Consider the following 14,027-nt stretch of genomic DNA (forward strand, 5'->3'; position numbering starts at 1 on the left):
ATAGAAACTAGTATCCCTATTGATACTTTAAGTTTTATTAAAAAAACAGATTCTTTTTCAAATGCATGCATTGCTTACAGGATATTGTTAACAATACCTGTAATAGTTGCTTCTGCTGAAAGAAGTTTTTCAAAATTAAAGTTGATAAAATCTTATATGCGGTCAACTATGTCCCAAGAAAGATTAAATGGAGCTATATTATCGATTGAAAATAGTATTTTAATGAATCTTGAGTACAAAAATTTGATTAGTAATTTTGTATCTCAAAAAGCTAGACGGATTATTTTTAAATAAATTTTTAAAGTATTTTACACTTATTAAAAATTTATTATTATTATTATTATTTTTAAAAAGGCCTCTCTTAGTAACCTCGTTTTAGGCCCCCAAATACATTGGGCCGCCCCTGCTGCTGCTTCAGTTAAAAGATACAACTGAAGGCTGAGGGAGGTTTTCGTTGACATCGGCTGGCTGGTACAAAGAGGTGGCTATTTTGAAGCAGCACATAGCACTTGGTGTTCATGGCCTCTGATCAGAAACAACAACCCCTGCTCTTTGAGAGTTTACGGTGCCATGGAAGTTAATTTTCAATGATCCAGGTGGAGCCGTGGAGGGGGCACCAGTAATTGAGCTTAATCAAACATCGCGGGCAGCCTGCTTGCATTCATAGCCATCAGAATTGCTTTATTGGAAACATGGGGGTCAGTGTTCTTTCCTTGGCAGCAACACGTTTGTATCTGTTATACCAAATCATCCAAGATCTAAAACCATAGTTTGGGCATCCTTGGAGTGGAAGTGAATAGATTAGATCGTCTAGTGTTTCAAACATGATTTGCAAGTGGATGGAGGTGAATATTTGGCCCGAAACTGCCCGGGCAAAGGAAGATTCACAGAAAGCATGGCTATTGCCCTCCTATCTATCAACACATAGATCACAGTCTGTGTGATGTTGAAGATGACGGCTAGCAGCAACTTACAAGGGATACGCTTCCAGCATGCTCGCTGCCGGTAAAGTAGCGGACTCTCGGGGCTGCCTTGGTCTTCGAAATCCATGAGAATTCACCTTGAGTTGTTTCTGGAGATCTCCTGGGAGAATTGTACACCTCCATCAGTCAAACCTTGTTAGCAGAACTAGTATGGATAGATACGAACAGACAGCCATAATTTGACATTCTTATCTTATCAGGAAGGATAGAATGAATGTTATGAGAGTCCCAATCCCTGCAATTGTCCAGACGCTCAGAAATTTTCGAGTTACAATCCACTTCAGAAACATTAACAGGTGCAGGCCACCTATCAATAGAAACATGTGAGGACCAGCGTTGGGTAAAGACTTTGATGTGATAACCCAGTCCCAAGGATACATCTGAATTAACCTTCGATTCATGCAGTCATCCTCCTGCTGAGACCAAAGTAAACAGCAATCAATGCCTTTTTGAATGCCGAAGGATGATTTTTCTGAAAACCAGAATCTTTTCCCCTCAGCGGAAGAAAATCAAGAAAAAAATTCTGCAAAACAACGAACAAGATGATAGAAACACAGATCTCACCACTAGCAATCCAAGCGTATTGCCTTCCAAAAGATCTACACTTATTGTCTCTCCTTTGGTTTTCATGGCTCTCGCTTTTTTCTGCGTAACTTATAGTTCTAATGGCCAACCCAGGCTATTTATAGCCACCACATAAAACTCTCGACAATGATATGCATGGGATCTTTAGGGATTTCTATTCTCGGCCGTAGAATCATCACTGAAAAACTATTTTTCAGAGTTCTTCTTATATTCTTTTAATTCCGAATTTATGGGCTTCTACAAATTGCAAAAATGTCCATCAATACTTTGCAATTAACCCCCGAGAAAAGAAGGTTAAATTAGTGAATTTTTTTTTGCTTACAATTTTTGTTTATCTATCCTTCCACCACACTATATTCCACATAAGCCAATAGGATCGAAAAAATATCACTGATTGAATATTTGATTTATATAATTCTTAATTCTTATTATGTAATTCAGTTGGACCCCAAAATTATTTTTAAAATAATTTCACAAATAAATATTTTATTTATAATAATAATAAAATATAATAAAAATAATTTTTATAAATCTTACTGGCCAGTTTTTCTTTTGGTCCAACCTCATATAGACATACTGATATACTCCCTCAAATTGAGGCTAGGGGATTCCTTATTGAGCATTTATACAAATTTAGCTAGTGCACTCAAGATCCAACTTTGTCTGTATATTTGATCTTAAGAAGACTATCAACAATTGACTCAGTCAAAGCACAAGAACATACCAAATATATTTACATAGACCTCTGAGGTTAAAGGACATATAAACTAATTATGCCGAATACTCTTCTCAACATCAGTGATCACCTCCAAAAGGTATTCATATTTGAATCCCATTTAGTGCATTTACTCTTACAGTGCACCCGCTCGTCTGCTTAAAGTCTCTACCTTAATGACAGAGCCTATCATCCTATATATATAGTGACACAATGAGTGTAGGCTTAAAATATGTAACTCGGCCTAGAACAACATGAGTTACTAAGAAACCAAAAGACCACCACTTCGCATCTATGATTCATTAATCATTGGTGTGATCCTTCTATAATGTTACTCAACATATATACCATGTGAACATCTCATGTCACATAAGATGGAGACGATTCGCCACTACCTTTGCCACTATTTTGTGCAGCATGTTAGGTCCTCGAGGGATCAAATGAGACATCAAAAGGACGTGCACCACCAAGGGATCAAAAAGTGGATCAAACCAAAACTCCGATGCATCTGCTACTGCCCAAGAAGTATCGCACGGTTTTCATCTCTTTGGATGAACTTTGCCGATACTTTGGGGATGGATATTTGTCATAGGCCAATGGATTCTAAAAAAAGTTCCCTATCTCAGTACCAGATGAACCAGTGCCACTCTAGCACAGTATTGATATGGTACGAACTTTTTTTTGTGTATCGAGTATCGGTATGCCACACCCATACTGAATACTGGTACCGAAACGGTACGGCATGGTACGTTCCGTACTGTGCGGTTCGGCTTGGTACAACGTACCATAATGCCAAGTCTCCATCATCCCCAAGAGCTGGACAACCTGTATTTCAAGCACTTGGGTCTGACCAGGAAAACAATTTTGCGTCTCAGATCCTGAAACGCTGCTAGCAACAGCATATTCCCTTCCATGGCCAGGTTTTGCCGGTCTGCTTTTCCTAACAACCAGCATTGAGCACTATATAGTCCAAAAGAATCATTAGTCATACAACCTGAAAAATAATATCATCATCGGAAATCAATCTCAATGCTGCGCTTCTTGATGAAATATACAAATATTATTGAGTGCAAGTTTCCCATGGGAGCTAACTTGCAGTCCATTTTACAGGTCCCACTTCATAATTTCATCTCTAATTTACACAATATACAAAGAGAAAACACTTGAGACACACAGAGACATACATATACACTTATGTAACAGGAGAAATACAATGATAATTAGTTCCAAACTTCCAATCGTGCAAACTGCTAATTATAGCTGTCCCTTAAACAAATAAATGGAATTAGAGATATTACATGGTTAACTGGTCAGGAAGTGGAGTAGGCTCGCCTAATATCTTACCACCAACATCAGGAAAGCTGTCTTTCTCAGGCAGCGTTGTGACCGTACCATCAGCATCGACCATAATTGGGTACCTGATTAGGTGTCCTTGCAGTGGAATTAGGTCCTCCGCTGTGTATTTTGCCCAGTTCTGAACAGCTATTCCATTCACAAATTTTACACAATCCAAACTGTGGGGCAACTTAAAGCATGGATCCACCATACCAAGATGCTCTGCCCACAGTGACATCCTGTATCCGTATATCTACAGCAAAAGGGATCTATACAATAAGAACATGAACAATTTAAAAATTACGTAAAAACAACAGTCTTCATATAAGAAGTTCGCATTTTATGAAACTGTTAAGGAATATTTGATCTTTTTGAATGCTTTTGAACCACAGATATAGCACTGCCTCCTCTTGAAACACTAACAAAGTTACCAAGAATCTTGAAATGATACTCTTTTTCCCTTTGCCATAAGATATTTATAGCAGTGATTTCTCTAGCAGGAATCTAGCACATGGGCACCCCAGCCAACATTGCTTAGGAAGTGGACCTATGAAGCGAGAATAGTAGAAAGCAAGCATCCAATGCTCTTTCCTTGGCTACAGATAAAGTGAAGGAAAAGAAAGGAAAGATACAGAAATGCAAGGCAAAATATCTGAGTTTCTGCTTAAGGTCATGTTGATACAAGGATAAATGGTGATGATGGATGAAGGGGTTAGTATTGGGGGACTTGTTTTATTGCCTGTTTCACAGATCTAAATGACAATCCAACTTATATTACAAACTTCTTTGCACAATAATTTGGTGTATGATAATTGGATGACAACCAGAATTGAACCAAATTGTTCCTTAGGCAGGGTTTGCAATTGCTGATACAAATTATGAAGAATATTTGTATCGGGAAAGCAAATTGTGTTCTTGCACCTGTCACCTGTACATAAAGAATATCAATGATATTCACCTAATACCAAAGCCCAGAAAAAACCACAGGGTATGGCAACAATGTCAATTTTCTCACAATTTTATCTGCTTTGGAGTTCATTGGCACTGGGGCATCAAACTCCCTACGTTCACGTATGAAGTAATATTGCTCACCTCCGGTGAAGTTTCTTTGCCAGACAATTACAAGAAAGATCAATACTGTAGTGTGCATAAATGTTGGCTAAAAAAGACTTCATTTAGGCAATGTGGAAGAACGACTAAAATGCGTCTGATATGGAGGATATTTGGAGACCCGACCTCGCAAGATATTGACCTAAGTATTGCCTGAAGTATGGTACCTCAGTATTTCCCAAAGTGCGGTACCTTGGTAGTGGCTGAAGTGGAGTCCCACTCCGATCAAGTAGAAAAGAAGCACCATGTATACCCTTAAAGACTGTTGGAAGATGATTAATGTTTATCAATCACGTAGCCACAATCTCAACGACAGTTATGCCAGCTCAGCCATAACCGCATGATTAGCACAATTATCGCCTTATGCACAATATGGGAATCGTTACTGTGCAGTTATTGCATGACATGCCATTACCATGCTGTTATTGCATGCCTCATTAATCTCAGTAACGGACACCAACCCCATCCTTTATATAGGGGAATCAGGGCACCCTTAGGTAAGCCATTCCAGCCTTCCAAATCATTCTCTCTCTTTCTCTCACTCATTGTTTCCCTAAATTTCGACTAACTTGAGCATCGAAGAGTCCCTTGTCGGAAAACCTATGGCAAGTGAACATTGTTTCATGTCGGATCAACATCCCGAAAGCGGTTCCAATCATAGTGTTGTCTCATTTAATCTGACATCCTTCACTTCGGATTATAAGTCGACCTCAACTTCACCTCATGACCACACCAATATCAATTGGCCTTGGATTTCAGCAGCAATTGATGCTAGAGGAAGAGTCTATCCCTAAGTACAAGAGAGATGTGAAAACTCATCCATGAAGTCGAGAAGAAGTCAAGGGGCGTCTAGTGCTTCATGCCACCAGGCTCAACCAACGCAGCAAGTAGCAGCTATTATGCCCAATCTGCTCGTGCAGCAGGTGCAAACCCTGCCAGCCACAGTCCAGGGTCTACAACAAGCAACTGTAACCCAACAGCGTCCCAATGAGCCAAATCCAACCCTGGCTCCTGCTCCGCCTAGCCATCATTCTTGTCCACAAAGCCTGGACAGGCGCAACAAAGTCGGCATACCCGACCACGGAGTCCTGAGCAGGCTAATAGGTGACGCTCACCAAGCCCCTGTTCAGATAAAGATTCTACTCTAGGCCATTCATCTCCCCAACAATTAGAGCAGCTCTGTAAGCGGGAGGCCAACCTTGATCGAAAGATCGAGGAGATGGATCACTGCAACGAAGCCCTAAGTAGGCGGGCTTTAGGCCATTTGGACGATCTTGATTTCACTTTGGAGCCCTCTTGTTAGCAAAAAATAATAGAAGAGCCAATCCCACCTCGGTTCAAGATGCTCCAGCCGAAGTCTTATGAGGAAACTACGGATTCTGTAGACCATTTGGAGAGCTTCAAAGCTCCAATAATCAAGGTCGGCGGAATTGGTACTGAGCACCGCACCGATTTTTCGGCCGTATAAGTTGGTACGGGCCATGCCGGTTTGTATTGACTGAAGAGACGACACACACAAACCATGGGAGAGAGAAGGAGAGAGAGAAGGGGGAGAGAGGGAGAGGGAGGGAGGCTGGCGGAGGCCGCGGGAGCGAGGCCGCAACGGGTTCCCCTGTTTCGAATCCTGCTGCCTCCACCGACCTCCACTGGCTTCCCTCCCTCTTCCTCCCTCCCCCGCTCGTTCTCTCTTTCCTTCTTCTTTAGCTCCGACAAATGATTTGTTTTCGTTGCCGAACCATATAGGTGAGCTGCCGGTATGGTTCGAAACGGCCAGAACCGTCCGGTTCGGGATGGTTACGCCGACCCTGCTCATAATGCTTCAAGGTGCTTCTGATGCAGTACACTGCTGTGCCTTCCCTGCCACACTCCGTAAGGCAACTCAGTTTTGGTATCTTGGGTTTCAACCGAGCTCAATTTATTCTTTTGAATAGCTTGGTCGGTTGTTTTCGACGCACTTCGTCAACAGCAGAAGAGAACGCTGAAATTTGGATGGACTATTAGACATCAAGTAGAGGGATGGAGTCTCTCGAGACTTCGTCAACCAATTTAATGCGACGATGCTGGAAAATCAAGTTATCCCAAATCTTCACCATGATCATCATGGATTGTGCTTCAACTAGTCGTCTTTCCTATTATCTATGACCTACATATGTTCCACTTCCCATGTCAAACCGTGCCTCTCCTGTATCCAGATATCTCCATGTCTAGTTCATCTTGCCTCTTGGTTTCATGAGCTTATCTGCCTTTGATTTTAATCAGGATTCTATCCCCAGCTGATCTAGTATGTTTCACAGCATGCCTTCCTAACTTAGAAAACTAGACTTAGAATTTGACAATTCAGAGAGGCTTCAGAGTACATCGAGGACCAGCAAAAAAATATTAACAAACATTGATTAGCCATGTTTTGAATCATATAGTGGTCCCTGTATAGGTGGGACGGCTTGCAGGTTAAGCATTCAATTAGAAAGCCATTCTAAATTTGCTTGTACAGAAGACATCATTCTCTAAAGTCTAATCTACAAGAGATATACAAGTTAGTCATCTTCATAATTTAGATTGATGCTAATTTATACAATAAAATAACCATAACCAATGAATTTTACTGTATATGAAATATACAACAACCTAGATAAATTGGATAACAATTAATGTTGATGTGTGAATCTTCAGTGTATAATGTATTATACTTGGTTGAAGGGCAGCGCAATACCCACTCAAACTAAAGAGAAATATGAAGAGGAGAAAAATTCACCAACCTGGCCATGCGGATAACCTGTTGTCTCAGACCATGCATAATGGGGTTGGTATGCACCCATTGCTATCTCAGTGTCTCTTGAACCATCAAGAGATCTTTGATTAATATTAGCTGACCCCAAAATAACATACTCATCATCGACTATCATCCCCTTTGCATGAACATATATCATAAATCTCTGGTACTTTTGGGACAAGACCTGAAAGAATTAGTTTTGAAAAATGAGAACCTTCCAAAATTTTTGTATTAATCATAGAATGTCTGAAAATGATAACAAATATTAGTACCTGCAGATATGAATCTGAAAATACCTTTGACATGCTTTCCAATAAGATACCTATTATATGACGGATGGGGGATAAAAACGTTTAGTTCAGATTTTTTATATTTCACAACTTTTGTTTGGGTAATTCTAAAAATAGGTTTTAGTCTCCTATATTAAGTGAAATTGTTGTAAAAGGGTCCAATCTTAGATATACCGTTGGGTTGGGCAGCCATGAAATCATTAGGATTTGATTTCTGAATGCTTCAGGTGTCTCTATATGTAGGGTTACGTGCTATTCCAAGTTTTTCATTTGAGGAAAGATTTGGGGATTAGTTATTGGTTATTAAGAGTCCTAGTTTACTTGAAAGAAAGTCATGTAAATTTATTAAATGGCCTGATGGCCGGCCGGTAGTGGATGGTATACCAATTAATTAAGGCAATTGAACTTTTGAGGCCAGATTTAGCCCTTCTCTATCCTCTACTTTGTCCATATCTTTTCTATTATCTTTATTTCTGCTTATATCATCTTTATTCTGCACAGGTTTCTTGAATTTCATTTATATGTCAACTATCGGTTCTCTCATTTACCCGGAACCCTTTGACTTTCCCGAACACCAGAACCCTAGAACTGGTTTATTTGACTTTTATTTGCCCTTAATCTTAAAATTTTTCAATGCTCTCCCAAAAACAGATTTAGGGCATCAAATAATCAAATTAGACCTATCCCTCATTTAGTCTTTTCTCTAGCTCTTCCGATACAGCACAGGCCATCTCCAATTAATTGTGCATCAATGATCAACTATGAGAATGGGCAGAATTTGCATGTATAAAAGATAACAGAATGAAATTTGTTACAACATTTCTTAGGTACATGCATACAGACATCGATAAACATCGCTGCAAGAAGTTCATGTTTTCATAGAAAACCATGGGATTTAGGGTTGAGAAAGTCTCAAATCAAGTATTTATTTGCTGAGTTTTGAATTTGCAGGATAGTTTTATTTAAATCTTTGGGAGAAGATTACATATTTCTATTTTCATGTAGAATTCATATGCAATTTTGGGGCACTATTTAATGGACTTTGAAAACTATTTGAGTAGGAAGATTAACTATATGGTCTGCTTTAAGCCTATTAGATTAGAAAAATCTTAAAACCATTAAGAATGTGCTTTAAGAAATTTTGATGGCTTTCAATATGGGAAATTACAGATATATGAGTTTTGCTAAAAGTCTTTGATCGCACTTTTTGCTAGGAAAGTACAAGGCAAAATCCTTGTTTCCTAGGATTCATATTTTGGGAATAGTCATGACTGGTTATAGTCATAAAAGAGGAGAGCTTGCTGTAATTGTGTTCCGTTTGCAGAAAATGATAAAATTTCTTTTATTTCTTCCCCTATCATCATCTATCTTAAATTCTAGTTGAATTTTGTCAAGCCAGGGTTGGTCTATAGTCTCCTAGAACATAGTTGCGCTTGTTAATTCTGAACAGGAGATCTAAAGTGGTCCTCGAGTAGGAGATACACTACGAGAGAGCTTCTTTAACAATTGTGAGATGATGACTAATGTGGATAGTCACAAGTGGTTGCATCAACATTAGGATGCACTTGAATGATTAAAGACAATAATAAGGCACATGGTCTGCTATGCCGATACCGGGCACCAGACCGGTTGTCCAGCGGCACAGGTCGGTACGGGCCCGCGCATTGCCATGCTGGGCCGACCGACACAGTAGAGGAGCTAGGAGAGAGGGCACATGGGAGAGAGAAAAATAGAGAGAAGGGTGAGAGGGAGGGTGGCGGAGGCCGGCCGGCCCTCCGCCGGCCTCCGCCATCCCCCTTCTTTCTCCCTCCCTCCCCCGCTCACTCTCGTTTTCTCCCTTTCCTTCTCCTCCCCCTCCGGCAACGGATTTCGTTTTCATTATCGGAACTATTCCAGTTTGCTGCCAGGACGGCATGGTACTGTCGAATTACCCCTGCACGCGTTGCGACGATCGCAGCGGAAAGACACGCGCGGGGTTGTTCATCTCATGAACGTTCGAGGGAATGTAGATTTCAAAAATTTTCTAGAGTTCTCTAACTCAGATTTATGAAATCTAAAGAAAAGATTAAAATTAAAAGACTAGATTAATTTCAGATCTACTACAATTCCTAATTGTATAGAATTTATAAAGATTTAATATTTACCTTTGAGCGGGTAGAACTTCACCGCTATCTGATGATCGTAGGATTTCTGGTTCTCTTGAAGTCGCACAAGCGTCCGACCTCTACAGGTATCCACACGAGGTACAGATCGCTCCAAGATCTCACCGGGGTGCTAGCTCCCTTGCAGAGATCACCTTTGATGGCTGATTTCCTCTCTTTTAATCAACTCCTTGATTACTTTGAGAGGAAGAAGAAGAAAGACGACGAACGTCGAAGGGGAGGAAGAAGAAGACGGCGGCTCTTCTTCTCTCTCTTGCTCAAGCCAAAGGGAAGAAGGAGGGAGAGGGAGGCGGCAGCAGAGGGCTTCAATTTTTCTTATGCTTCATGCTAGGGCCCTTTAAATAGGCATCTCATGCCCATAAAAACAAGGAATAATTTCAGAGATGAATCACTCCTTGATTCATCCCTCCAAAATCTGCAACACCCCTTACTTAATTCTATCACAACCCTTACTTAAAAGAGTTTGAAGAGAATCCAAGGGATGTGCATGTGCCATGTGGCAATCCGCGTGAACCAGGAGGAGGAGGGGCATCTGCCCCTCCACATGGCGTGGGGCCATTAGAGGAAAGGAGGGGCGGACACCCCTCCTTTCTTTATGCGTGTGAGAAGGAGGGGCGGACGCCCCTCCTTTCCTTCTTTGCTCCACACGCATGGAGGGAGGGTTCCCTCCCTTCCTTCCATGCGTGGGTCTCCTAATCCAATTAGAATTTACATGGTCCCACCTAACCAATTGAATTCTAATCCAATTATAACCCAATGTGTCCTCCAAATTGATTTATATGAATCCTAATCCAATTAGGACTTGAATCGGACATCATGAATCAAGTTCCTTATCTAATAAGAAGTTCTAATTAATTAGGCCTTTCCATCCTTATCCAGTAAGGTTAAGCCTAATTTAATTAGGTCCAATTAAATCAATTAAATTGCAATCCAATTGCAATTTCTTCTTCTTTAACTCACTAACTCTTAACTGGTTAAACCAATTGTCAATCAAATTGACAATCAATTTTAATTTCGATTCCAAATTGTAATCCAACCTTCGGAACAATCAAAACCTCGAATGTGTGTGACCCCGTAGGTTCTATTCTGACTGGTAGCGAGATATATTATGATCTCTATAATAATATCATCCGAAACTCCTTTTAATGGGTTGAAACGATTTCAACTCTACTCTTAGGGTTCACTGATTGCCAAGTGAATGCCTTCGAGTCTCACAATCCACTAGTGACACCTAGCAGCATATAGTGACAACCCAGCAAAACGGAAGGGATGAACCTCTAGGTGCAGTTAGCATATGATACAGTACCTCTATCATGGATCCCGACATGATGGAGGTTATGGATAACTCGTCAAACCCCATCGTCTGTCTTATGTCGGATTTATTTGACTCAAGTTCGAGATTGGAAAACTCCTTTTCCAGAACTGCCCTAGCCAAGGTCTTTCGAACTTAGTCTCATAAATCACATAGGATCTCTTCTAATTTATCAAGGTTGATAGATCCCATCTAGATGCAGCCCTAATCCGACCGTGAACCTACCGCAGCCAATCTGCACCACAAGGACCCTTAGGACCAATGTTTATGTGCTCGTCAAACTACAGCAACCTCACCTTGATTAGCTGAGGCATCGCAGATCTAAGTACTAGTTATAAAACTGCAGCATCAAGTCAAGTCACTGACGAGTGGATAGACATCCAAGTGACTTCTTGCTTTGGTCACGTTCAGCATCCTTATTCTCTAACAAGCACTTGCACAATCACCCCAGTGTCGCCACACTGTGGACATAAGACTCGTTCATCAAGAAAAGTGATTTGTACACTAATCTTATTGGATCGATCACCGTCCTTCGTGATGATCCTTCGATCAGGAGCAGTTCAGGAATTACCTAATGGCACATGTCTTAAATTCTCAACTTTTAAGAATGTGTTATTATCTTATTAATTTCTAGGACGATTCATGGACACATAATAACATGAATGAAAAGAAGACCCAATTTTATTGATAAATAAAATGATCAAGTACAATTGTTATGTCCTAGAATTCATACAATGCGTCTGCCATATTGGCTTCTAGGGCATACTTCTAACAGGTACGACCGGAACCGTCCGGTTCGAGATGGTTTCTTTGACCCTATAAGGCATGTGCAACAACAACTAGAATTTTCTATGTTGCAGGTAAAACCTACATAAGCTAGTGAATAACATAGATAAGAGAATGATGAAGTTATGGAAATTGAATGGGCAGAGGTAATTCATATCAGCCTCTTCAAGTTAGAAAAATTGAAAAATAGCTCTTAAATATCCAAGAAGAACATGATTCTGATATCCGAATTTCGTGATAGTATATATTGATTTCTCTTACCAGAATCAGTCAAATGCCAAACACAACATCCTAAGGCAGCAAACTGCAATGTGTCGTCCCCATGATCAGTTTCACATGTCTCTACAACAACAAACTAAAACCAAGGTCCACAATCTCAGTACCAGATACCATACCAGCATATTATCGGTTTGGTACCATACAGATCGGTAAGGTACATTATGCATCTTGTACTAAGACAACTCTCAAGCCATTTTTCTCACCCTTTATCATAGTATTACTTGAAACCGGTTGGTACACGACACCTGTGCCAACCCAAATAATGTTTTTGTATCGTTTCCGACATGGTACAGGTATGCTCCGAACCGGGCATTTTGGGGCGGTACAGCAAACGCTAACTAGAACTTTTCAAACCCATGGGATAGCATAATAGGAGATTTGAAAGATGAGGACAGAAAGCTGGATATTTTGAAGTTGCAAGCTGCAAGATCAGGCCTTAGGACTTAGGAGAAATCCCTATTGCTCATTATAGCCGTGGCCCTAAGTTCCCACCATGGAACCTGTGTGAAACAAGATAATGTTAATTCGTATATAGTAGAGATTTTCTGAAATTTAATTTGAAGGTGAATCTAGAGATAGATATTTTCTGAAATTTAATTTGAAGGTGAATCTGAAGATGACTTCTTCTTCTTCTGAAATGATTGCAAGCATTAAGTCCTTTTTTGGATGGCTCCAACTTTCAGAAAGAAGGGTACATATTGCAATTGCAAAACTACAGTTTGAAGCCAATATATCAAACTGCCTCCTGGAGTCCAACAAGCAGAAAAAGGGAAGGCAAAGGAGCTACATGGTGTCGACTAACCACCTAACCTCAAAAGTTTTAAGCTATTAGGGAATGGGTCAGCACTGTATATCAGGCTTCAATACGCTCATTCACAATCAGACTGTAACATGCAAGGGGAGTAATAAACAAGTTAGAAAAAAAAACAAATGAAATGGTCAAAATGAAAACTGGGTGAACTAAATGAATAACTAACTTAGAAGGGATATGAATTCATGACCACCAGCAACCTAAGCTTTGATACCATCAATGAGTAAATGCTGATGGATCTTTTGCAATAACTAACTTAGAAGGGATACGAATTCATGACCACCAGCAACCTAAGCTTTGATACCATCAATGAGTAAATGCGGATGGATCTTTTGCTATCTTTGCCTTCAAAGCTGGAGAAAAGAAAGAAAAAAAAAACACCCCTCTAGTATCATGTTAACTAACCACTTTAACTCCAAAAGATTAAGCTGGGAATAGACTGATAATGTATATCAGACATTAACACATGGGAAGAAATGAAAGCCCTTATGTTGGAAAGTTAGAGGAGGTGCCGGTGGCGAGGTATTGGAAAGGTCTTTGTCTTGATATTTAAAATGACCAGGCAGGTTTCCAACTTTACACTATTGACTATACCTACAAGGTGACAATATGGACTGAGAAAGCTAGCACCTGAATGGTGCTCCTTGAAGCATCTAACTCCTAGGGCAACAATACAGGCAGATAGACCAACAACATAACAGCAATCAAACTGATAGAGACTAGGTAATGTGCAAAGAGGCTAAAATGATTCAAGTGTGGAGAGAGGGCATATAGACAGCTTATATCCTAATGAATAACCAAGGAAGATAAGCAAGATGAACTTTCAACTATTGCACGTAAGTTATCTGAATTAGTGTGAGAATTACCAAATTTTTTAGAGAAAATCAAT

General features: G+C 40.1%; 1 protein-coding gene across 5 annotated transcripts in view; it reads right to left on the reverse strand.

Moving 5' to 3' along the window:
- Positions 1 to 629: 629 nt before the first annotated feature.
- LOC103703829 (phospholipase D delta-like) overlaps positions 630 to 14,027 on the reverse strand; it is a 73,525-nt gene continuing 60,127 nt past the window's right edge. Inside the window, exons 9-11 of one of the 5 annotated variants that reach the window (XM_039126838.1) lie at positions 7,485 to 7,682; positions 1,374 to 1,399; positions 630 to 1,290 (exon numbers count right to left, since the gene is read on the reverse strand). In XM_039126838.1, the coding sequence (XP_038982766.1) occupies positions 1,110 to 1,290; positions 1,374 to 1,399; positions 7,485 to 7,682 (405 nt within the window). In that variant the 3' untranslated portion in view covers positions 630 to 1,109. Of the gene's footprint in view, positions 1,400 to 3,153; positions 3,872 to 7,484; positions 7,683 to 14,027 lie in introns of those variants that run through there. The other 4 variants (XM_026803314.2, XM_008786839.4, XR_005512012.1 and 1 more) reach the window with 4 other exon arrangements.

This window comes from Phoenix dactylifera, chromosome 5, assembly GCF_009389715.1.
Source record: "Phoenix dactylifera cultivar Barhee BC4 chromosome 5, palm_55x_up_171113_PBpolish2nd_filt_p, whole genome shotgun sequence".
Classification (NCBI taxonomy): Eukaryota; Viridiplantae; Streptophyta; class Magnoliopsida; order Arecales; family Arecaceae; genus Phoenix; species Phoenix dactylifera.